Source organism: Rattus norvegicus, chromosome 3 (assembly GCF_021556685.1).
Source record: "Rattus norvegicus strain SHRSP/BbbUtx chromosome 3, alternate assembly SHRSP_T2T, whole genome shotgun sequence".
Classification (NCBI taxonomy): Eukaryota; Metazoa; Chordata; class Mammalia; order Rodentia; family Muridae; genus Rattus; species Rattus norvegicus.
The window spans coordinates 2,134,672-2,161,733 of NC_141536.1; the positions used below are offsets into that span (position 1 = coordinate 2,134,672).

General features: G+C 42.1%; 1 protein-coding gene across 1 annotated transcript in view; it reads right to left on the reverse strand.

Annotated features, from left to right (window-relative positions):
- LOC120101881 (uncharacterized) overlaps positions 1-25,315 on the reverse strand; it is a 42,104-nt gene extending 16,789 nt beyond the window's left edge. Inside the window, exons 1-3 of the mRNA XM_087655073.1 lie at positions 23,236-25,315; positions 21,258-21,323; positions 1,821-1,867 (exon numbers count right to left, since the gene is read on the reverse strand). Coding sequence (XP_087511199.1) covers positions 1,821-1,867; positions 21,258-21,323; positions 23,236-23,271 — 149 coding nt within the window. The 5' untranslated portion in view covers positions 23,272-25,315. The remainder of the gene's footprint in view (positions 1-1,820; positions 1,868-21,257; positions 21,324-23,235) is intronic.
- Between the last annotated feature and the right edge of the window lie 1,747 nt (positions 25,316-27,062).

Here is a 27,062-nt window from a genome sequence, read left to right on the forward strand (position 1 = left end):
TCCCTTCAAAGATAAAAAGGAGTCAAAGGTTCTGTCCTCTAAATGTGAACAAAAACTAGTGTTAGGCACAACAGAATTCAAACCACTAAGGTTAATGATTGAATTCAACTTTGTGGCTATAGGATATTACCAGGAGTAAATCCATCACAGCATGGTGTTTTTTGAACAGGCACCATGGCCATCAGAATACAAAGGGAAAAACACAGAATCATGGGAAATCAAGGTAGTAATACCATGACACATGGCAGAAAGATTCAGGCAAGATGGAGCTGGAGTCAGGTAGCAGGGAAAAAGGAGATAAGTACACGGTGGCTTAGGAAGCAGAGATAATGGGATCTACCCTCTGACTCATGGGATTCACCATGTGACTCATGGGATCCACCATGTGACTCATGGGATCCACCATGTGATTGGGGTCTGTGTCCTTTCAGTTCCATTGCAGTTGACCAGTTTCTGTCTCTTGAGTGTCTGTGTTCCCATAAAATGCTTGTGAATGGAGAAGCACTGTGAAAGAGTGGCTCTTCCTCCTAAATTTCCAGTTTTCCTGGAGAATAGGTTATGACACCTGGCTGAGATTCCTGTGGATTTTCAGGAGCTTAAGTGAAAGTTGATTGGCTTTGTTACTTCTCTGTTGCTCTGATTAAATATGTGTACAAAAGCAACAGTTAAGGGAGAGAAGTTTACTTTGTTTTATAGTTGCAAGTTGCACCATAGTGGAAAGTCAAGTCAGCAGGAGGTTGAGAGCTCTTATACTGACTGCAAGCAGAGATCAGAGGGAGATGCTGGTATTCAAATCACTTCATCGACCATATCCAGTCCACTATCCCAGTCAACCATAGAGGATGGGTCTTCCCACTTCAATTAGTCTAATCAAAATAGTTCTGCACAGGCTTGTCCAGAGGCTAACATAAATCTAGCAATGTCTTATATAGCTAATAATCAAATGATCTTCCACTTGGGTGCCTAGAGGTGTGTCTCCAGTGAGATTCCAGGTGCTGTCAAGTTGATGATCAACAAACATTACCCACCATGCAAACTGTGAAGACAAGTTATTCATTTAGACTGAAGCCTACTTGCCATGTATTCCTAGAAGTTCTGGAAAGTAGAAATTCCATGAATATCAAAACCTGAAAAACCTCCTCACTTACCAGTCAGGCATGCTAGACCAACACTTCTGAAACTGTGACCTGGACAAGCACCAGTAGCTTCACTACCTTGGGAATTATCAGAAATGCAAATTTTAACTCTACTCAACCTATTCTCTGGATGAAGCCAATCACTTCCTCTCATTGGACTGCCTGGAATGGATGGCTTTCTCTTCCCAGAATGGCCTCCATGTGCAGCAAAGCTAAGTTCACAGCAAATTGCAGTTGGGTGTTTGGAGCTTCCTTTTCCTGCCCTTCACTATTACCTGACTTAGTAAAAAGAATCAGCAGGCCCCATCTGTTATTGACAAGGGGACCATTCCAGTCTTTGAGAAAAGCAAGATTTGGAAATCAGTATAGTCTTGAAAATCATCACAATGAACGTAGGTAGATCTTATCATGCCCTGGCAAAGAATCTACAAAATCAGAAAGCTTGATTTTTGTTGTTCTTTCTATTAATAGAATGCTAGAACTAAGAAGGACTAAACAGGTGACCCAGGCGACATATAGAACAACATATTTAATTGGGGACTTGCAATTTCAGAGTTTTAGAGCAAGAACAAGTGGCATGGACAGCTGAGAGCTCTGATGTTGATGAAGAAGTAGAAGAAAACAAATGCTAACTGGGAATGGTGGGGGACTTTGCAACCTCAAAATCCACTCCCAGTAACATACCTCCATCTCGGGTCCAGACCTTGAAACACTGGTGGTCTTGGAGTTTCCTGGAGATGGAAAGAATGTAATGGTCAAGAACTCTGAGAGTTGTACAACCTGAGATGTTCCTTATGAAATCTCTTTGATGGCCAATGCTTTAAAAGAATCTGACACCTCCAGCCCAAAAATGCATCAAAATTGAAAGTTGCCTGGTTTGTCACCTCTAGAGTTAAGTTTGGTTAAGGCACCTTCTGTTTAGGATGCCAATGAGTTGCAGGTGGTGAGGATCTATGACTGGGGTCCATATGGTCTCTTCAGGTGCATGAATGTATGGTTGGGACCCTGATAATTTTCTCTATGTATTTATCTCTCTGTATATTTCTGTCACTTCTATTGATTGGAGTCAAAGATCTAAAAGAGAAGGGAAGTGAGCCCGCCTGGGACAACAGCTACTGCTGCCCCTGGGATGATACACAACTTCCCATAGGCTCATAGGTCATGCTGGCCCATCCATGCTGCACACCTCTTCTGGCAGCAACTGTGGCTGCAAGTGGGTGCTACTGTTGCTATGGTGATGCTAGCAGTAGGGGCTCCTAAGTAGTATTGTGGGTGGAGGACACAGGCCCAGAAGGAGTTTTGTGGAGTAGGATGGCTATGATGGATGTCTCAGGCACTGTGACCTTGGAGGAGGCTAGTGGCCTATCTATCCAAAAGAGTTGATCTCGTTTGGCCTGCTTTTTTGTGATCAGTTGCTGCTACAACCATACTAATAAATACATTGACTTTGTGCCAGGAACTGTTATTAACTTACATCTCCATCATTGTAATGGACCTCCTGAGGGGAACTGCAGTAAGTGGATACTAACATTGAAATAACCCATTATGAGGCACGTCTTCTGGGCCAAACCCATATCTGACTTAATAAAACAATAGCCGTCAGCCCACCCAGCCCAATACCAGATGATAACCCAAAGGAGCCACTCCAAGACAGCAGCCAAGTTCAGGTCATCAGACTCCCCTGAACAGAGGAGGGACATAGCTGTGGATGTGAAGAGGCCCCATAACAACCCTCATAATGGGAAATGTACTCCAGGAACTGCCCAGGCTCTGGCTCCTCCAGTTCTGATCAACAGGAGCTCAAAGCTCAGATCCTGCAGGCAGGGTCTGAGAATACAGAAACAACGATAGCTTTGGTAGAAGGTGGATGTGATCAGCTTCATCTCCCGTCTTAAGCAGGAACCCAGGCCTGATTGCTGCTACCTCTGCAATTGTGGCTGCTGCATCCTGCTCTGCTCTGGGGCTGGCTGGAAGCCTCTGGCTTCCACTCTGGGCTCCACTGCAGCTGCACTCTGCGCTTCCTACAGACATGAAGAGGTTTTATATGGAGCAGCTTTGTTCAACATGAAATCAGGTATACTAGGTTGCAGTGGTCAACTACCCAGGATGGTATAGGCCCAGTCTCTCAGCCAATGGACTTCAACACAAAGGGCTGACCTTCTGGCTTTATCCCATTCATTTTGCTGGGAGAAGGGCAAAGACATGCATACTGCAAACAGTTGACATGCCTTTGCCAATGCCAGTGTCCATAGGCCCTCTTTAGAGAGAGGGGACTCCTCACCTTGACAGAAAGAACACAGGAAGAAACAAAGTGAAAAAAGAAACAGGAGGCAAATGGATGGCAGTTCTTGTTGAACAAGAGACCCATACTCTCTGCTGTTATCAGAAGACAAAAAATTCTGTATATGGGTTGCCTCTACCGCTGAGATTTGACAATGCCCTCACCTTCATGACCAAACTTTCCCCTAAATCTGGCAAAGGCCCTAAATGTTCATCTAAAATTAGATTGTGCATAGAGGCTGCAAAAATCAGGAAGGGTAAAATAAATGTGTCAATAAAAGCTATGAAAATTGGACTAACCTCCTACTTTTTGCACTAAGGGTCAGATGCCACCCATATTGAGATGTTCACTAGGCAAAAGTTACTAGCCATTCCCCTGTCACATTCTTAAAGACCCTGCAACAGACCCAGAGGAATATTCACAAGGCTGAGCCTTTGCTCATGTCTGAGCTTGACCAAAAGTTCCAGACTGGTAATCTTATGTGGACAGAGAGCATCCTGACACAGAGCTTAGAACCAATGGTGAAAATCCATACATTGTGGTCCTCAGCACCCAGTGTCACCACACCCTGTTAAATGGGGATACAGAATATAGTTCATCACCAGAGTCTCTAACACACTAAAGATAAAACAGACACAGTTCTTATAATGATAGTTTTCTCATTTTCTTTAGATTTATATGTTTCATTAATCGTTTAATTAAGCCATACATGTTTGAACACATAATCATTTTAAAATAATATTTGTATGATTATAACAAATTTCCAAGCTTAAAACTTTAAAGTCGTATGTTCTTAAATTACCAAATATTTTCTATTGCTTCATCTCTCTTGTCTTGATCACGCAGCAAACTTGTTTTGGCACAAATTACCACATGAATGCTAGAGCCCAGTTTCATATGCTATTCACAGAACGATGTCATGGTAATGATGCCAGCCACAGACAGTGGGCTTCCAACCTCAATAAATTGTACTTTTCTTATGTTGTCTTTTTTGTAGGAAAGACATTAAACCCTGATAATCCAAAAGATCAGAAGCAGGGAGCTCATAGCCAATCTAAGTGCTACCTCCAATTCTATCAGCTAGAAATGGGACCAATCTGAGGTTACTCTGGGGTATCTCCAGGGAAAGGGTACATGTTTACTGTCACCAAGCTACCAGCTAGTAGTTCCTGGGTGCAGATTCCTTTAGTCATGCACAGTAGATTAACTCCAAGAATGACAGTCAAATGTTTTTCAGGCCCCAGAGACTACATACCCTGCTCTCACTAGCAATTTACCCAAGTGTTGAGGAGCCAAATCTGGACCATTAGTACCAGCTTCCCTCAAGAGTTGCAGGACTGAGGGGGGTCCACAGCACTTATGACTTCGGACTCACCCTGTAGACTCACCCAGCAGTCAGTGTGGCTCTGCTTCTTGCATCTTGAAATGGAGGATTTGGATCTGAGAAGGCAGATCCTCTAATGCAGTGTACACAGGCAAGTGCCTTCACGGTCACAGAGTGTGTGCACACCTAGTTTTATTGGCATAAAAATGTTTTCCAACTTACACCACGTCCCAGGATTTTGAGTGCCCCCTATCTGTCTGCGTCCTCAGTAACACTTCTATTGTTAGACTTTTCTATTTCTCTATTCTGGACTTGTTATCTCACTGAAAAAAAATTCTTTTAAGACAAACTATGAGGTGGCTTTGAACTGACTATGTAATGTAGTCCTGGCTGACCTAAACTCACAGAGATCCTCCTGCTTCATCTTCCCAGTGCCAGGATTACAAACATGTGCCACCATGACTAGAATTTCTCTCCTTGAAATCAGGATATGTTTTACATGTTAATGTTGGTGTTATATATACAGTATACTTAAAGACTGCAATTTGGAGATTTTCTTGTTTATGAAGCTTCCTCTGGACCCTTCCCCTATTTTTAACATGCCTGCCTGGTCACACGGATTAGTAGATGTCCTACCACATGAGTTCCTTCCCCATTACTAAATCACATGCCCAAGAATCAACTTAATGAATGGGTGTATGTTGGCCAACAATTGGAGGCCACAGTCCACCATGGCAGGTTGAGCAGCTGTCTATATATTATCCTCTCTGAGAACACAGAGAGCAATTAATAGTTATGCTCCACTCCCTTTCTCTTTATATACAGTCAAGGCCTATTGATTGATCAGTACTCTTCACTGTTAAGATTTATTGTCCAACTAGCCTGACCCCAGTAATCTCTCAGGGTATCCAGAAGGTTATGTAATCAAGATGTGGTACACTTCTTTAGGCTCTTGTTTTTTTGTTTTTCTTTGTGGTTTTTTTTTTTTTGAGACAGGGTCTCACTCTGGGCTGAAGTTGGTCTTCACCATGACTTATTCTCTGTCTCCAGGTTGTTAGAATTACAAGGCCTAACCACCATATTTGCCTGGAAATCTCCACAGACCTAAATCTATTTGTTTCTTGGTGATCAAAAAGAGAATCTAACAATGGTCAAGCTAGGCCCAATGTCTTTGCTCCCTTCCTGCTACCTGCTGATTGGAATGTAGAAGTCTCAGCTATCTCTCTAGTACCATGGATTCCTGTGTTCCCACCTCTCCATGACAATAATAGACTACACCCCTGAAAATGTTAAGCCAGTCCCAATTAAAAATTTTCCTCTGTAAGAGTTGTCATGGTCATGGTGTCTCTTCATAACAATAGAACATTGACTACGACACTGGTAATATGTCTGATCTTAAACAACTGTAAACTCAACCAGGCATGATGTTAGTAGAACATCCAGGTGAGATGATGTTGGGGCTACAAGGTCACAGAGAACCCCAACCAACAGATACCTGTAAGGTCTCATGGGCAGGTCTCTGTTTTCTTTAGTGTCCTCTTTCCATCTATCTTACTGATTTTTATTCTCCCCATGAACAGAGTATAAAAATACATTGCCTTTGCTTCTAAGTCATCCTTAGCCTTCTCTTTAAGGCCTGAGTTTATGGGACAACGTTTCTTACTAGAATCTTCACCTTTGGTATATTTCTACTCTCTGGACTCTTGGGGCCTGAAGAATAAAATAAGAACCAGGTTCTCTGAGACTCTCAAAGAGAAGAAATGAAGTCCATTCATTCAGTGAAAATTTTTATCAACCCAAAGTCAAACTGATTCAAATCAATGCTGGCCCACTAAATTATCAGAGCATCTTCAAGAGAGAAAGCTCCCAGTACTGGGGACAAAAGTTGAAAATTGAGCTTTCAATCTCATTTCAGATGATAGCGATGAGGACTGGGAATCAGAGGCAGGAGGATCTCTAGGTTGTGTTAAGTCTGGACTGTGCATTGATAGCCTTTCTCAAAAGAACAGCCATAAGGAAGTGACATGGAAACAAGCTGTCATCTCAGGGGATGTCACTTTATAAGATTTGGAGATTTAATCCTATGAAAAGAAACTCAGATATGGGGTGACAGTCTAATGGCAGAACTTTGTCCAGCACAGACAAATAGAAGGACAGGAAGGAGGGAGGAAGAAGGGCCAAAGATGAGCGACGCTACAGGCATTCAAATGTTAAGAATGCTATCCCTAAGAACAGGAGGAAAGCTAGCTGTCCCACACTGTAGCAGTGCTTACCGTTTACTGCAGTTCAGAAACTGGAGATGATTGTCCCTGTGTTGCTGTACAGAAAGGACTGGAACAGTAGCAAAGACAGTGGCTGCGCCCATTTCATGGGTGCTTTAGAGCAAGATATTTCTGAAGAGGTTTCCAAATAAAAATGTCCAAGTGGTACCTCTGAGCTTAAAATTTCATAGCTTACATAAAATCAGATTTTTCTTATTTCCAAATGAAGTTTTGAAGGTTTTCAAGTTGTTCCTCTATAGGGTGCCCAAGTGCTTAAATATTCTGACAGTGAACCTCTCCAAATGAAGTTTTGAAGGTTTTCAAGTTATTCCTCTAGAGGGTGCCCAAGTGCTTGAATAATCTGACAGTGAACCTCCCCAGGCATCTCCCCAGTGGTCAAAGTTTAATATGGGAACAGTTAGTTATTTTTACACAGTTCTCTTTGCTTGTGTGTGTGAGTTGTCCCTTGTCGAGAACAGCTTTCTGTTTTCCTCCATGAGGAGTGTTGCTTATTTGTGAGCCTTCATTAACTCAAAGTGAAATGGTTAAAAATATTTATCTTGTTAGAATAGGCTCCATCATTTTCACAACTCCTTAAAAAATGACAACAACGATAACAAAACTCTGGCTTTTGAGATGACGTATACTAATTCACATTGTTTACCTACCTGTAGTGCTATTTGAACACTACTTAAAAGGCAAAATAAACTTGGTTTATATTTAAAAAAAAAAAAAAGGTTTCAGAGCTGCAGAGGAACAGCCTTGAAAGATGCTACTGACATGGAGACTCCAGGCTCAGCCTCAGCCCATGAAGAAGGTAACAGAACACAGAAATCTTCCTGTTCCTGCTAGCGCTGTGGCAGCACACACCTACCTTCCTGATGCTTGGGGAACTGAGACAGGAGAGCCTGAAGTTTGAGGCAACAAAGGGAGGCACTGTGCATTCTCATTACCAAGCCTACTATAGCACAAATCAGCGCAACTCAGATTTCGGTCTCTCCCACTCTTGCAGTTGCAAAGGGAAATGGGATGTAGCTTTGGACAGTTCTCAAGTTCCAACTGAGTCTCCCCTCTCCAGCTCTGAGCCCAGTCTCGCCAGTTTGTTGGATGTGAATTCTATGATCCCAAATTAATGTGCAAAATCGTTTTTCCTATAATTCAACTTTTCATCAAAGCCACTAAGAACCAGAAGCTAAACAAAAAGCCACGGCTTCTTAAGAACTTTTTACTTCTTTTGTTTTCAAGGGCCCAGGTCACCATCAAGGAGACTAAAGCTGGGGTTGGAAGAGCATGAGACTGTCTCAGAGGTATTGGGCCTGTACTGGGAAGATCTTTTCAGATACCCCTGGAATGCTCTGAACTCACAGGCAGGGGATTTAGAGGTGGGACTCATTATCCTAGTAGCTAGATGTGGAAATGGCACTTCCAAGTCCTATTTGGGGATGGCTTGCCCAGGAAGCTTGGCTCAGTGGAGTGTAGAATGAATGCCAACATTAACAATAATTCTGGTGCAAGTGCAAATGTCTGCATCAAGTTCTCAAAAAATCCTTTTATGGTCCATCTGTTTGGACACACCCTGGTTCCAAACCTTGTTTTGCCTCAGGATCCACATTCTTAGAAACTTGCTAGCTTGCTGAAGACTTGGCCTGCTTCTGCCTTCTGTTCTGCAACACTGACTGGATGCTAAGATTCATTCTTAGGCACTGTGACATTTAAGCCTTTGCAAAATATATTATGTTTATTTACGCCCCCCCCTTCTGTGTCTGTGGGGTGTGTGTGTGTGTGTGTGTGTGTGTGTGTGTGTGTGTGTGTGCATTTGTGCACTGTGTGGCATCAGTGGATAACTTTTGGGAGGAGTTCTGTCCTTTGGACCTGATTCCAGAGATCACACTCAAGTCACCAAACTTGGTAGCAAGTTTCTTTACCTGTTGAGCTTGTTGGTCCAGTCTGAACTTTCACTGAACCCTTAGCCCCTCTTTCCACATCAGCCACAAGAAAGCAATCTCTGCAGGGTTACTTTTGGTCCTACATGTCTTTCTTAGGTCCCAACAGCTAAACATTTTAATTAGAATTCAACATAGTAACTAAATTGCTAAATTTAATAGGAATTACAGAATGTGGGCTTTTCTGATTCTGTATTGCTTTCCATATTCTTAATATCCCAGTCTTCTATACAGTAGAACAGTCATCTTTTGGACCTATTTGGTTTCCTTAAGATACATTTTTAAGAAGATTTTACAAAGTTTGGATGTTTAATTTGCTCCTCAAATACCAATTTTCAAACTAGGAAGTGAGTGTTCTATGAACTTCAAATGAGAACTCACTCAATAGATTTTTTTAAAAATTCTTTTGAGTCATTCGAAAGCTGTTTCTATCTCCTTCTTTGCAGGTCTCAGAATTCCTGGGAGGTCTTTTGTTTTCCTAATGAGAAAGCAGACTGTGGTGGAGCAGTGGATGCACTGACACTGTCTCTCTTCTGGCTGTGCCTTCCATGCAGATGATTGAAGCCTTGGAGGGGCTGAATGGTAGAGTTTCCTTGTATCTTCCAGAGGAGAAGAAAATACCGTCCAGAATCCTTGTGACAAGCACTCGCTTGTGATTGAGCAAGTGTCATGTTGCCTGTCATCTGAAAGGCAGCAGAGAAGCATCATCATTGTGTCCCCACTCTAAAAACAAAATGCAAGTCTCTGGGCATGCTGGTGGCATCCCACACTCCCCCTGACCTGCTGGCTCATCCTGCTGCATAGGACATCATCTGCACTTGGAACTCCTCGGTCTCCACCAATGGTTCTTCAAGTCTCAAGTCATGTACATTTTCAGATCATTGAGCTCCTCTGCAGGATACTGGTGCTACTAAGGCTGGAGACGTTAAGACATGTGCACATCTAGTGTATCCTCAAAGGCTTCAGTCCTTCGTGAGTTTTAGGTTACCTTCATGGTTCTCATCTTTCTTGCTATCCTCTATGACCAGAGATCTACTCAGACTGCCGTTCTAAGAGGTCCTCAATGAGGTTCAGGCTCAAAACAAGAACCAAGGATAGTGACTGATGGTGTTGAAGGATAGCAAACATCCAATAGCCAGCAACATAGAAACTTCACAGGACTCTGTGGACTGTGTGGATGACAGTGCACATCCTTTAAATCTAATCTCCAGGTTTCAGTGACTTCTGTTTGCTACAGTGAATGGTGTGAGCCTTGTCTAGTTCACTACCAGGCACAGATGGAGTTCTTAGAACTCCCTTTGAAAACATTTAGACATGTGTAGAAATCAGGAAGTAAAGACTGTGTGTTTTGAAAGACATGAGTCATGCCAATGGAACTATGCAAGCCCAGTGTTAACATCCTCCATGACGTTCTCCTTTCCTTCATGTTTATCTTTGCCTTCCTTTGAAGAATGACCTACAGCAAGTAACTTGCCTTCCAAAGCCTCTGACTTACAGATCCATAAAGAAAACTATGAATTTCAGATTTCAAGTACTAAGTATTAGTCAGAGTTCTTCAAAGAAATGAAAGAAATAGAACCAATTGTATATGTCTCTCTCTGTATGTGTGTTCTGTATACACAGTCATATGATGCACAATGTTTTTTTTCAATAGTGTATTTCACACTCAAGCTACAAAACTGCCTAGGAACAGTTTTCTCAGTCTGTATTCCAGCCCTTGACTTACATGTGGCTCTCTCTGTGTGTCTACTTGTAAAGCCAGTGTTATGTTTGAAAGAAATCTCAAAACAGTAGAGCTCACAGTTGAGATCTAGTCAGCCTGACAGCCTGAGAATTAAAAATGTTACTGACAGATCAATCCCCCAAATCAAGCTAGGAACCAAACTTCACCTGTATTCCTCTTTCTATTCAGCCAGCAACTGGCCAGATACATACATACACATACACACACACACACACACACACACACACACACACACACACACAGAGGAGCAGTTATGTCCTTTAGTCCACCAGTGTGGATGCTAAGCTCTTTAGAACACTCTTCCAGATATGGTAAGACATACTATTTAGTCATCTCCTGGGCATCCCATGCCTGACCAAGTTGACGTGCAATTACTAATCACATGATGTTCCCCAGATACAATGGCCTCAACAACAGGAACTGAAAATTAGCCAAGCTTTATGTCTCAGTTGTAAAGCTGAGGGTATCAATATGTTTTCTGTTAAGAAAGCCTAGACTATGTATAAACTAAACTTGTACTGAGATGCTGATGCTACAATTAGAAGTGGGAAAAAATCACTTTTGAACTACAAAATGAGGATTCCAATTTACTAAGCCAGCCTGATGGTCTAACTGCAGAAGTAGAGACAGAAAGGCAACCATCCATTAATATGTCTGAAACACAGAACACAGTAGAACTGCTACCTCTCTCGGTCCATTACTGGAAACAAACAAACAAATAAACAGACAAAACTGGTCACTTGAATATGTGGCGACTGAAAGCACGCAGCCCAGAAGTGTAATTGATAAGATATGAAGTTCTAAGAATGTAAGACTCAGCTCTGGTCTCTTTCTTGTGACAAGTCCACCTTTAAGTAGGGATTACTCACCTCCGTAAGCCACCTGTCAGGCAGACAAACTTCCCTGCACCTGAGATCAGGGTATGCCCTGCTTAAATGTTTGCCCTAAGCAAAAGTCAGGGGCTTCATACTGGCTGTCTCACATTACTGGGATGCATATCCTAGGGTTTGAGGGGTTGTCATTGAGGAAGTGATGTAGACAGAGCTTGTTCATCAGAAACTAGACTGTCCACACACCTCTCTGAGAATCCTCTCACGATGCACTACTGAGGTGGGGTCGAAACTAGCAAGATAAAGGCAGAGGGGTCTGGGGTGTGGATCTCGAATGTTCTCTGGTATCTATTAAAGTCAGCAGAGTCTGGACACCATGTACTCGTGTAGCTCATGGTCACAGCTAGAGACAATTACATAGAAATAGTGCCACAGAGGCTTTTGTTATAAGGGGAACATGAAAACAGAAAGGATATAAAAACATTTGGAAAGTAAACACAGTGGAAACAGCATCAGAGCCTGCATATCCTTCTCATTCCCCCAACCACATGGGATGAGATGATATAAGATGGAGATGCCACTTTGGGAGGCAGCGTTGAGGATGCTACTGGCCTGCAGTTTACAGGTTGAAAGAAAACTAGAGGAGTTTCATACCCACTCCATCGATGCTCTGCAGAGTTTAGCAGTGGGGTGGATAGTACTGCTGTGGGAAATGAGCCTGCAGGCTTCATAAGTAAATTCTGCTTGCTTTATTTTGCTAGAAAACCCTCCGCACTCCAGTCCCCAAGCAAAGAAACATAAACAGATAATCCAAACTTTTTAATAAAATCGGTTCTTCCTCTCCCTCTCTCTCTCTCTCTCTCTCTCTCTCTCTCTCTCTCTCTCTCTCTCTCTCTCTCTCCTTTTGTTGGAGGCTGGATTTTTTTCAGAGATGCACAAACTTTTCCTGAGTAGCCTATAGATCAGCCTGGTTTCAAAGTCAAGTGATCTGCCCACCTACCTCTGTCTCCAGAGTGCTGAGATTAAAGGTGTGTTACCATTTCTTGTTCTCTGACACTTTTCATTGTTGTCAAAAGATAAAATAGAATTCATTTTTATTTATTTTTTGAGTGAAATTTTGCTGCCTACCAAAATTTGTTTGCCTTTCGAAGTAGTTTATCGGTAAGTCTAGAATGAAATAAAAATGAATTGCTGAGAATGGGAAAGCTACAGATGCCTTTCCTAGGTTTTGCTTTGATGTTCTACTGGAAATACGATTGTGGTGACGAGAGAACTTACTGGGGCTTCCTTTATGCAGACAGGAAAATCCTAGAAGATCTCAGGGAATTCTGTTTCTTGTAGTGTTCAGGAAGGAGAGGTGTCTTATTATCTTTAGTGTGATGTTTTCTACCATTATGTACAAGGAGCTTTCCTACATGTTGTATTTTGGTTCTCAAGTTGGAGCATATTTTTACTTAGCATTTGTCCTTTGCAAATAATGTTTTGTAATTCCTTTTAGTCTCAACCTTATATCATAGGATTGTAAGCCTTGTGCCTGACACTTAAAAATGAACATGAAAACCTACTTGTTTTTTAACATTTGTTCCAAAACTTAATAATAATTGGTGAATTCCATAGTATGCACTATGCTCCAGAACTCTTTGCTAAGTGGTTTCCCATTTAATATCCCAAAGCAGTATTTTAATATGGCGTACAGACAAAGGAACAGGTTTACAGAGATAACAATACTTGGTTGGCTCACATGGTATAAAAGGAACCAGAATTCTTACTTCCCTTTGATTCATAACCCAGGTCCTAACACTCTTGTGAGCTACATTTTAAAAGGACAAATTTTGCATTTTTGCCATATATTTGTAAGTGTGTGCTCCTCCAAATTACTGGTAGTATTTCATTATTTCTGCCCAAGAGGATGTTGTCTGATTCCTGGCAGATGTAGTGGCTGGTGTTTGCAGGATGATGGGATTTGGACTCCAAGCCTTATGATCACACAGCAAGTTCTTTTAACCAGGAAACCATGTGTCTAGCCACCAGATCTGTAGTTTATAAATAAGTGAATATAGATTTAAACATGGACACTAAGAGAGGAGAAACACACATGCAGCATGAAAGGCATGCGAGAAGGAGAGGCAGATGTGGGGAAGTGAGCTGTGTAAACCAAAGACAGAAGTGAGCGGGGGGCAAGAACAGATGATTTGAAAAAACTTTAATTAATTTATTATCCATTAATTGATACATTATCATATTCTGTGTGCATATGCATATATGTGTTAGTGTGCATATATGGAGGACAGAGGACAATGAGTGAGGAGGTCATCCTCCTACCACATGGGTTTTAGTAATAGAACTTGGATCTCCATGGTTGATGACAAGTTCCTTATCCCCCTTTTTAAAATTACATTTATTTGTGTGTGTCTGTGTGTCTGTGTGTGTAGAGGGGGAGGAATTGTGAGTGTAGATGTGGTAGAAATTATTTAATCCCAACCCAGGTTTCCTCCCCTGCCTCTGACCACTTAGTTCCCAGATAAAAGACACACACAAGCTTCATATTTACATTAAGCCTTAACCAGCACAGGAGGTGGGCAGCCATGGACCCTCTGGCTGTTATGTCTGTTTCCCTGATAATAATCCCACTATATAATTTGTTGTGTTCCATCTGGGCTGCTCTTAACTCCAATTAGCCAACCCACCTGACCCATGGTGGCTTCCTCCTCCCTTCACTTTCTTTATTACTCATGGTTCTTCTTGGATGCCTGAAGTCCTGGGATGCTAAACCCTGCCTGTGCCCAGCTGTTGACTGTTGGAATCCTTATTCACTTATCAGAAATAATTTGGGGACACAAGTTTCCATAGTATCACTTGGGTCTACATGTGGACTCTCTTGTCTCTGGGACAATCAGGCCATGGAGGCCTGCAGTTAGCATTACAATACAGAGCAACAGACCAAACCTCAAAGCATGGAGGTCAGGGCCATCTGGTAGGAGTCAGGTTTCTGGGTAGGTCCCAGGTAGTGAACTAATTATGTCAGGCTTGGCCACACAAGAACCTTTACCCATTGAGCTATCTTCCTGGCTCATGAAAAATCTTTTACAGGCTCGTGTGGTCCTGTGGCTCTGCATATGTGAGCTTGCATGTGTGCAGGGCAGAGGACAACCTTGGGGTTTACTCTTCAGGTGCCATCCACCAGTTTTTATAAAATGGGAGTTTTCATTTGACTAGGAATATTAATCTGTCTTAATACCCAGCCCGGCTAGCTGGGTAGGGAGGATATGGAGACTCTGTCCTTGCAATAAAAGTGTGTGCCATCAAACCAGGTTTCTTTATTGTTGTTGTTATTTTAATTGGCTTCTTGTGTTTGGACTGAAGTTTATCATCTGAGTTTCTGGCTCCATTGCTTTCCATGTAAGCAGGAGAGGACAGAAGAAAATGTCTGTGATTGATGTGTGTATGTATATGATTGTCCTTGAGTCTAGTAAAGAAGTGAACCAGAATGTTGCTTTCTGGCTCAGTCTTCCTTGGTTACACTCAAGGTTTAAGAGGAACTTCTTGAAGGTTTAGTTATCCAACAAAGGCTGTATAATTCTCTAAAGTCCCTGACTCTTACATCTGAGATTACTAAGAATTTACTTTCTTTCATTTTTCCCATTTTAGGCACAGACTGAATTATGTAGCTGAAATGTGGAATAAATTATTAATACTAAAATTATTAAGTGTTTTTAAGTTAATTAGGGCACAGGCCAAACTATTGGAAAAGACTGGATCTGGTGCAAATATTGAGAGTTTTCCCTTGCCTATGATAGCCCAAAGGTAGGCAGCCAATCCACAGAGGGCAGGATTTCTCTGGCTATTCAGGGCCACAGGTCCCTCTGTCTGCTTAGCCATTCTCTAGGGATTAGGATTGACACTATTTTTCTTTAATTTAGAGAAATGTCATGAGGCGACTGCTCCTAGCTTCCCTGCTGCAGGGCACTCTAGGATGGTTCGGTCACTCTCAGCACACTGAGATACAGAGGAGGCAACTTCCTCAAGCAGAGGATCCTGGTGCTCTGTCTCCCAAATAGGCTGCGAACCTGAGGACGTGGACTTCATGGTCATTTTCTCATGAGAAAGTAACTTTGTTTATAGCTTAATTAGACAGCAGCACCTCTAACACGTCTAAGAGTTGGACTGCTGACAGATTTCTCAGTCTCCAAGGAGGTTTGGGTCACTTTGATCCAAGATGTGCTATTGCTAGAGAAATAGCAGCTGGTGAGAACTAGAAACTTTTATCCTGCTTTGCAGGATAATGCGACACTCAGTTGGGACCTCAATGTACCAGACTGAAGCAGTGAATTAATTGAACAACTTTGGCTCCTTAGTACAGTCATGGCACCTGCCCAAGAGTTCTCTGGTTTTTAGAATGAAAGACACATTTCTAATTCTCCTGACAGCTACCATACATCTCCCTTCCACCCAGCATCCCAGGTTTCACACCTTTAAATCTATGTTTTATCTTTGCTGCCCTGTTACCTTCTGGGAAACACCCCACTCCCCCAATAGGGTCCTATTCCCTTCTACCTACATCATAGGCTGCTTTCTCTCCTGTAGCTCTTAAATCTGATCCTTCTAACTCTGGATCATGGTGACTCTCTTCATCCTCTCCTCTCTCCCAACCCCATGAACTGTCTTTCTGTCTTTCTGCTCAGCCATTGGCTATGGCAACTCTTTATTATCAGTTGAAGCCCTCAGGGGCACTCAGGTAACTTCTGTCCATGTAAGCCAGCCCCAGTCACATGTTGTCCCTGTGAGAGCTGCCTCGGTCACACTGTCTGTCCGCAGCAGTAAAACCCTAAGTAAGTCAGAAGTTGATACCAAGGCCTGGGTATTACTGATAATCCTGACTGTACTTTTGTTTGGAAGAACGTGAATTTTGGGACTTTGGATTTGGAAAGCCACGAAATGGTTTGAGTGGGGCCCAATGAGCTATCCTGGCAGGAAGACTTTGTGGCTATGAGTGATTTTAACTGCATAGACCTGGCCCAGGGGGCTTCAGGGGAGAATAATTTCAGTGTGTGGCCTGGAGATTGTTTTTGTGGTGTTTTGGTGAAGAATGTGGCTGCTTTTTGCCCCCGTCTGAAGAGTCTGCCTGAGGCTAAGGTGAAGACTCAGATTCATTGCAGAGACAAAGGAAGTCTCTGAAAATCCCAGCAGAGACTTTGTTCTCTGGTTAACTCTCAGGAGGAGAATTTTGGGCAAGTGCAGCGAGATTAGTAAAGAGACAATATATAATATATAGTTCGGGTATTGAAGGGGCACCCACAAGTGAAACGGAGCCATGTCTGGACCCAGCACAGAGACCCTAGCAGATGCTGAGCGGATGCCAATGCCCACATATACTCAAGACAGTTAAAAACTATGCCTGTGTGAAATCTTCTATACGCCCATATACAGATGTTCACAGCAGCACAGTTCTTTCATGACAGCCTTCGGTCTGGCAGTCCATCCACTGACAAATAGCAACGTAAAATGTTTGGTGATATATGGAAAAGGGCTCGGTGATATAAATTATTATAAAACAGTGAGGAGAAACTGGGACAAGGGCATGAACATGAGATCACGATATATACCGACTTTCTAAAAACACATATATTCAAAGACATGAAACTGTGACCAGGACAAATGCCCTGTTCTGATTGAATGCAAAGATTACAAAACTATGATGCTTTGCCTGATTGAGGTTACAGGGACCTTGTTGCTATAGCAACCACCTTTACTTGGATGGACCCCATAGAATAAGAGGAATTACTTCAGTGAGGAAGTTGTGCTCAGTGGTTTGAATAAATCTTGTCCCCACGGAAACTTGCGGTAAAAAGCGTGATGCTTCCGTTCGGTGCCACAAGAGCAGGCTGTGTTGTCCTTTGGATCTGTGCCCATTTGCCCTTTTGTCTTTCTGCCATGTTAGGGTGCAACGTGAGTCCTTCACCAGATATAGCCACCCATCTTGGTCACCCGGCTCCCAGAACTTGGAGGTAAATAAACATCTTTCCTTTATTAATATTACCATTAATTATTATTTATTATTCTTATAGGGAAAGACAATGGGTTGATAAATTATGAATAAGCTCTGCTGTTAACAGAAGTGTCAGACTTTCAGCAGTTCAGAAACAAAGACAACAATGCACACACACACACACACACAAACACACACACACACACACACACACACACACACACACACACGTCAGCCTCCAGTCCTGTGGAGCCACTTGCTGGGAGAGGCAGGGACATGAGGCAGGAGTCTGCCCCTCTCTGATGGCCACCTAGCTTGTGGCTCCCATCGAGTGCCTGACACATCTGGTTGTCAAGGACACAGAGAATCATGGGATGGTGGAGTGATTATGTTGACAACTGCTGGGGACTCTGTGAGTGTCCCAGGCTTCCAGCAAGAAACAGCAAGGGCTTTTAAATATTTTTAAAATGTGCTTTTATTGCAATAGCAAGAGAGGTACGGTGTTTTTAAAGTCAATAAATAAAGCTACGCCAGGTGGCGCCACCCTTGAACCTAGAGAGCTAAGTCAGAAAGCTCGCAACATCCAGGCAACCTGGGGCTGTAAAAAAAAACTCTGCTGAAAAAAAAAAAGTAATAAGAACAGAAAAAAGTAATAAAAAGGGGGAAAATATTGCTATAAAAAGCTTGTAATTACTAAAAAAAAGTAATAAAAGGAGGAAAATATTGCTGCAAAAAAACTTATAATTGCTAAATAAGAGCAAACAGAAAAATTACTCCAAAATGTACTATCTGGGCTAACGACCAGGGAATATAGTATTCCTGCAGTTGCAAAATCTCTCACAGCCATGTTCATCCATTTCCTACCACAAAACTGAGACTACTCTGTAGGTAATGCGCTGTTATCTACATCCAAACATCCAACGTTATACATGAAGAGCAGCTCAACAACTTCCCTATGCTCATGTTGCACTCCCTGATCTGTTGGAGCGACTGTGGGTGTCTGATGTGTCTCCTCACCATAGAACAGTATTTCCCCACATTAAAGCCAGAAATATTGTGGAAACGACTCCAACGAAACCTCTTTGGACCTTCTCTCATCCACACTACGAAAAGAAGACCACTTGCAAAAAAGGGCAACAGTGTGAATCCTGAAAGGTCAAAGGAGGAGGAAGAATGGAGGGTTTGCAAGCCACTCACTTCAAGAAATGCTCGAGGACTCAGGTACACACTCGCAGTGTGTCAACAATGTTGTCTTGAGGAAAAAATACACAACGGATAACATATTACTTGACAAATCCACACCAGAATGACTGAAGCTACGTTGTAAAGACTGGAGTCGAGGAAGTTTGCTAATTGAGTTTATAATGTATGGAAATTATATGATGCTTCCCCTTCGCTCCCCATCATGAGCTTGGTTTTTGGTGGAAGGGATGGTGTCTGTGAATGTCACCCGTGTTCCCGTGTCCCCTTTGATCTTCTTTTCTGACACCTACAGTGATGGGTGAAGGAGGGAGTAACTGTAGCCAACAATTAATTATTCTTTACAAGATGAGCTCCAACGTGAGCCCAATTAAAGAATTTCCAGACACCTCTTCCTTTCTAAAACCAGTACATTTAATGAATTGAAGCCCCCGGCCTGTCACTCAGGCTTTCGTTCCCATGCACACTTACAGAGGTAACCACTGCCCTTCTCTCCCTGTCTGGAAATACCAATTGTCACCCTTTAAATGCTCCGTGTCCTCCTGACCCCTGGAATTTTAACTTAGAGGCTTTTACAGCTTTTTCCTTGAGATGACACCATCTGGAAATGTCTTTCTGGGGACAAACATGACTGCGGGGTATTTTAAGCAACAGAACACTGTTCCCATATGCAAGGCATAGTGCTTGCAAGAACGAAGCAAATGCTCAACTTCAGCCTGGACTCGGAAAGAGGGGTCTTGATGGACTCAAAGCTTGAATTCTGCGGACCCTGCTACAATTTCTCCATCATAACATGAATAATAAACAAAGGGTTTCAAACACCACAACATTCCAACATCTTGTCAAAAGTGATTATTTGAAAGGTCACAACTGTGGCATATGACACCTATGGGTTCCAACAGGAACGTACTTCACCACACAAGACTCAGACATCTCACCCCATCCAAGCTTAAGATCCCATCTGACAGATGTGTGAAGAAAGGTTTCAGTCATGAACAGCTGTGGAAACTGCAAACATGAGGCTTGGGAGGGACATGACTGTTCAAGGGGAAGCATGCAGAAGAGATTTTATGATAATCTCTCCCTGGTTGTGTTAAGGGCTATTGAAATCTAAACATGTGATAAAATTTCACACACACACACACACACACACACACACACACACACACACAGACAAAGGCACACATGCACACACAGGCACACATACACATAGATACACACACAGGCACGCACACACAGACACACAGACATACACACACACACATAGGCACACACACAGACATAGACACACACAGACACACACACAGACACACACAGACATAGACACAAACAGACACACACAAAGACACAGACACACACACAGACACACAGACACAGACACACACACACACACATACACACACACACACACACACACACACACACACAGACGCGCACACACACACAATGAGATCTAACATAATTTCCAAAATGTCAATAGGTAACTTTATTTCACAGATATAACTTCAATAGGTGACTTTATTTCACAGATAACAACTTCCGATTTAGAACAACCAGCTCTATGGTTCTACAATGGAGGCTCCTTGGGCGAGGCTGGATGAAGATTCCGTAGTTTTCCTGAACCAGTGCTACATTATTTTTTTAATATTAAGGGCTTTTTTTTTCAGTTGGTTGTTTTTGATTTGTGTGTTGTTTTGTGTGTCAGTCTGGATTGAAACCTCTAGACAGTCTGATCCTGTGGTTTAATTTTCCTACACATTTAAACACAGTTAAACCTCAGGGATGGCTACCTTGAAATTCTGTTGCAAAGTAGCAAAGCTCCCATGATCTTTAAGGTAAGAATGGATTCTATCAGCTGATAAACAGGACCTGGGGCTCAGACCCACCAAGGAACGATGTGGGACTTTTTGGCTTTCTTTTTTTTTTTAATTTTTCATTAGATAATTTTTCTTATAAATTGCTTTTTGTATTAATTTTTCTTTCTTTGAATTTTTTATTAGATATATTTCTTAACTTAAATTTCAGATGTTATTCCCCTTCCCGCCTTCCTGTCCATCAGCACCCATTCCCTCTCCTTCCCCTCCCCCAACTTTTTGTCTTTTTAATTGAAAATAGTTTCTTTGCTCACAGGATACACCCCAAGGAGATTTTCCACTTCCTGGAATCCAATAGGAGGGAAGTGTGAATCTTCCTGGGAAGGGGAAATGGAATCCAAAGGAATTTTGTAAACATCTGATTTGCTAGGGGCTTCTTTAAAATGTGTGCCATGTTAAGTTTGAACCCTCGCACTGCATGGAAAACTGGCTTATGAGGTGCACCTAGGTAGTGGGGACACCAGCTCAGGCTTAAAGAGCAACAGAGCAAATGGGTAGCATCCCAGGATGGCTCACAAATGAGCCCCCACCCACAAGAATGAGAGCCTACTGCACATGACAGGTGCACATGTCAAAGCCTGATTTGCCAGAGGCTGAGAGTGACATGTTTACCTGGTGGCCGGATGGTTAGCATTTTAAGGAAAATCCATGTGTTGCCAAACAAAGCAACATTCCTACCTTTATTCTTGTCAGGTTTGTATCCCCCGCCTCCCAAGATATCTTCGAGATCCTTGTCTGATCAACCTACAGAAAAACCACACACTTCAGTGGCCAAAAGAAAAAATCTCAGCAGCAAACATTTGGATTAGTCAAAGTTGTCCATGACACGTGAGTGTTCTTCATGGAACTGAGAGTGTGGTTCAGTGGCACAGCAGATGTAAGGTCTCAGAACCACACCTTGTGCTCATACTAAGGATCGATGGGGAGGGGGAGAAGGAGGGGGAAGGGAAGGAGGTTGAGGGAAATGAATAAGGAAGAAAGGGGGTAGGCAAAATTTCAACCGGCCCCTCAGACAGCTCACTGCCGATGTATATGTTCTGTAGAACGGCCAATCATCTTGAGTGTTTGTGTGACCACAGAGAGAAGAAATACAATCCTATAATTAAGTTCAGATGAGACGCCATCCCTCTGCCTCGATGGCAGCTCTCTGAGGCTCTGACTCTATAGAAGACTCTGCTTCTTAACTGAACCAAGGAGATTAATGTCTTTCTGCAAAAATAAGTCTTAACTTTCTCACGATCTGCAAAACAATCACAGATGACTAATACAAGAAGCAGAATCATTATTAACCATAGTTCAGTGATTAAGTACACATCTTCCTGAATGTCCTATGCTCTGTGTGCAAAGTGTGCTTAAAGCCGTCCCGCTCTATTCCAGAGGACAGAGGGGTGACTTGATAAGCCCCTGGCGTCACTGTTCCTTCTCTTACTTGGCTTTGTCTGCTTTGTGTCATGAGACCACTTTTGCCAGGCAGAATGAATGTCGTACCAACTGGATGACTTGGGAAGCATTTCTTAAAACTGAATGAAATGAATCCGTCAGTCCAGGACAGCCACTGATGGTGCTTGTCGACAAGATTTCGGGTGAAGCCTTTGTAAGCTACTGTGAGTCTTTTCCAGTGGTATGGGTGGTGTTAGCAGCAAGTTAGATTTTTTTTTTATTATAGCACGCAGCATTACACTGAACTTTTATAAACCATAAGAGAATAAGGTTTTCCAAAGCCTAACCTGCAATGCTGGAAAACTACAAATGGGCACAAGTCCATTGAACGGGTGTCGTAGTTCAAATGTGAAATGCCCCTATAGGCTCATGTGCTGGGACTCTTGAGGCCTGCTTTTGGAAATACATCACTGGAAGGTGACATCTGGGTTTTACTATCCTACTTCCTGTCTCTGTCTCTCTGCTTCCTATGTGCGGATACAACTCGAGCAGCAGAGTCATATCGGGGTCTCATCGCTTCTAAAATGATAAGATGAAAGAATCCTTCCTCTTCTCTTCGCTTGCTAGGTACTTGGTCAGGGCAACCAGAAAAGTAATGAAAGGAGAACTAAGTGAGGAAAGGTAAACACTTTTTAAAATGTATTATTCATTTATATGTCTGTTTTAAACCCTTTTGAATTTAATTGTATTTAAGTGTGTGTGTGTGTGTGTGTGTGTGTGTGTGTGTGTGTGTGTGTGTAGGTCAGAGGACAGCTTTCAAGCTGCATATCTCAATATGAGAATCCAGGTATCTCCTAGCAAGATTGATATTCTAGAAATTTCTAAGAAGTATAAAATAATGCCACTCTCTGACAAATTGTTTTTCTCTTGACACACAGACTCATATAATGTGCTATTTATGTTAATATGTATTGGTTTAGTATTATCATTTTATACAAACAATACTGATTTTTTAAAAAAAATTAAATATATAGATATTTAACAGAGGTAGATATGACACACAAAGACAATAGTTATTGAGATTCCCAATAATTCGGAGAATCCCGACCAAAATATATCAGTACTACTGTTGTGGGGTTCTCCTGCAACTCAACGTGGCCCAGATCTGACCCAGATCTACAGTACTCTGGACGTGTCAGAACGCCATTGCAGGTATAAGACAAACCATACCAGGAACTATAGCACTGGCCTGTGATGTTGAACATCTAGAACTTACCTCCTCCTTCTCCTGTACTTGGCTTTTTGGGGCCATTTAGATCGTTCTGATCATCCAAGGCATCTTCCAAGTCAAACCCATCAAGTTCTAGGGACCACAGAACAAAAGAGATAATCACTGCTGTACTGGGTAGTTTTTATGTCGGCATGAGCTAGAGCCATCTACAAGGAGGGAACCGTGTTTAGGAAAAGGCCGCCATAAGCTCAGGCTGTTAGGCATTTTCTCAGTGATCGATCAGTGGGGAAGGACACGGTACACCGTGAAAGGTACCATCCCTACACTGGTGGTCATAAGCCAAATAAAATAAACCCTTTCTTTTCTATGTTGGTTTTGATCATGGTGTTTAATTATCACCATAGAAACACAAACTAGGATACCCACTGAAACAGGTAGCTGATGTGGAAAATCCTTCCTTCCTTTTTTCCTCTGAGAGCTTGTCTTACCCATAGGATTTGACAGTGCTCTAGTTGTTCCTGGCCTTCTCGTTGTAGTAGTGGTGATGTGGTCCCCTCTCTCTGACAGTAGGAGGGAAAACAGCAATAAAAAATAAATAATAATAAAATGCATACCTACATCATAGTTTAAGGAAGTCACACCGTGAATAGACCATCGTTAGTACTTATTTAAGCTCCTATACAACCTCATGACTACCCGGAAAAAGATGGCAAAGAGATGGAACAGGTTTAAATGAGGGAGATTCTAACCATTCTTCATAGGTTGGGGACCGAGAGACCCATATCTCACCACTTGACCAGAGCTAAAACATGAGCCTAGATCTGCTGCACACATGGAGAGGGAATTCTAGACGATCCCCGAGACCTATGAGCTATGGTTTCCTCCACTGTTTGTGCAAGAACTAAACAGCAGATTATGATGCCCAGAGATGAATGAGCTGGTGTTGTCTGTAATGTGCAGAGAATTGTTTTATAAGCTAGCATTTATGTGCTGTACAGAGAACTGCTTTACAAACTGAAAGTGGTTAAAGAAGCAAATTTGACCATCATGCTATACCATACATTAAAATCAACTAAAAGTGGATCAAAGATCTAAAAAGCTAGTTTCTAAACACTCAGCAGAAAACATTTTGGGAAAAAATATATATCTGGTTCCTGTCAGCCTGCACTTCTTTGCTTCATCCATCTTATCTGGTTTGGTGGCTGTATAAGTATGGGCCACATGTGGAGCCACATGTAGGCTCTGAATGGCCGTTCCTTCAGACTGCTCTAAACTTTGCCTCCCTATCCCCTTCTAACGGTACTTTTGTTCCCCTTTTAAAGAAGGAGTGGAGCATCCGCATTTTGGTCATCCGTCTTGAGTTTCATGTGATCTATGGCGATGCACTCTTTTAATCACAGCACTCTGAGGAACAGAGGCAAGAGGATCTCTGAACTTGAAAACAGCCTGGTCCACAGAGTGAGTTCCAAGACAGCCAAGAGAAACCCTGCATTAAAGAAACAACAACAAAAACAAAAAGAGAAAGAAATGAAAAGAAAAAACAACAAGGATTTCCAAACAACTCACTTGCACCGTCACAGAACAAGAAACAAATGGGTGTTGTAGTCAAACGTGAAATGACCCTACAGGCCAATTGTTGGGAATACGTCACTGGACGGTGACATGTAAGGTTTATTATCCACTTCCTGTCTCTGTCTCTGTGCTTCCTGCGTGTCACTCCAACGTGATCAGTGGGGTTACATGGGGCCCAGGTTAAGAGTAAAGGAGAACTACTGTGGCATTTTGTAAGTGATGGATTGGATGCTGCCTTGTCATCACTACTACATGTCGATGCTACTGAACTCATTTCAGCAGTGTCTCAGAAAGCAAAGTATTTAAAGCAGAGGTGAGGGAAATTACTATAAACGTAAAGTAAACCTAAAGGTATAAAACCAAGAAGATCCAAATAAAGACACACACCAGAAAACACACCACACTGGCAACATCATCTCCCACACTCTCTAGGGTCAATGAAAGCCTATAGAAGTCCCACTGATTGTTTCTTTCCATAAATAGTCAAATTTGATCTAAACTTTTTGGGGAAGGCAGAACCTGAGATTGTCGTTTTTAAACCTTATAAAGAATAAAGTGGGATGAATCACTCTACCTAATATTTCATAGTTAACATTTACCAAAGATGTGGCAGACAGATAGATACAGGCAACAGAACAGAATGAAGAGCTCAAAAGACCTCAGATCTGCTCAAGTGATTTTTGTTATACATATGCAAAGTAACTCAAGGGAGGAAGAAATCTTTTCAGCAAAATGTGCTGGAATAATTAAACTTCCAAAACTAAAAGCAATGGGTTTCATTTTATAAAACTAACTGCAAATTGATAGGTTCTATTTGCTTAAATATTAAACCATTAAATTTTCAAAAGGAAGTGTTTCAGAATTGAATGCTTAGTAAAGAGTTCAGATATTCGCAACAGAAACACGGCCCATAAGAGGAAAAGTTGTTACGAAGCTGGAAAGAGCAGGCCACCTGGTGCACGGCCACGATCCAGGAAGCTGAGGTGGGAGGACCTGACATTTGAGATCCAGCTAGGACTGCTTGCCAAGATAGTAAGATTCAGTCTCCAAAGAGGGAGGAAGAGGAAGAAGTGGCATAGGAATAGGATGTGTAGAAAGGAGGGAGGACAAAGAATTCTAGACAAGAAAACCATCAGGAAGCTTTAATGGAGCTAAGGTTCTTGTGGGCTGGTGGCGTAGCTCAGAAGCAAGCATGCATTTACTTAGAGGTCCTAGGTTTTTCCTCAGAACAAACGGGGAAAAACAAGGGGAGGAGAGGAAAGAAAGGAAATCTGGAGTTGGCTTTTTGAGAAAAGAAAACAAGATTCAAAACTTGTTCTAAGGACTCAAAATTATAAATGGGAGAGGAGGCATTGCAACTAATACTAAATAGGTACAAAGGAAACTACAATGGACAATGTATTCCAAAAAATCAGACACGCTAGAGGAAATGGATAGAGTTCTAAAAGCACACAAACTATTAAGGTGATTATGAAAAATCAAAATATAAACGGATGGATGATAATTAGAATAATTAACAACCTCCCAACAAAGAAATATCCAGGTAAGAGAAGTTATAAAAATGAATTCAAAGAAAAGCTAAATCTAATCCTTCTCAAATCCTTGCAGATCTGAAGAGGAGGAAAGAATTCCAAATTCACTTCATGAGAACAGCATGACCCTCACGCGAAGCCAGAGGAGAATGCCAAAAACAAGCAAAACTACATGAATAGAGGCAAAAATCAAGGAAACATTACATTAGCAAAGAAAATGAACAGCATATTTAAAAGATTGCACCCTATAATCAAAACTGGATTTATGCCCGGGACACAGGACTGCTCAACATAAATTAAATCGTTAAACATTAAAAGTATGAAGCATAAAAACCATGTGATCATGTCAGTAGGTATGGAAAGAGAAATAGACAAAATTTAACATCTTTTTGATGATAATTCCACATATCAGCCATAGAAGCTAGAGTGGTTAGCGCGAGTTGTCAACTCAATGAGTTCTAGAACCTCCTGAGAGAGAGGCCTCCAGCAATATGGTAGGAGATCATCTTGACTCGGTAAACTGTGTGGAAAAGAAGCACCTACGGCAGATGACATGGTTCTTCGGTCTGAGATCCTAGCCTGTACACAGGTGATGGAGTGAGCTGAGTATATGCCATCATCACTCAAACTGGGCAAAAATAACTCTCCCTTAAGCGACTTCCACCCTGGAGCTTTCTTACAGCAACAAGAAAAGTAACGAAGATGAAAGCGATGTCACCCAACGGAATGGAGACCACACAGGATGGCACCAGGGTACATAGTCAAGGG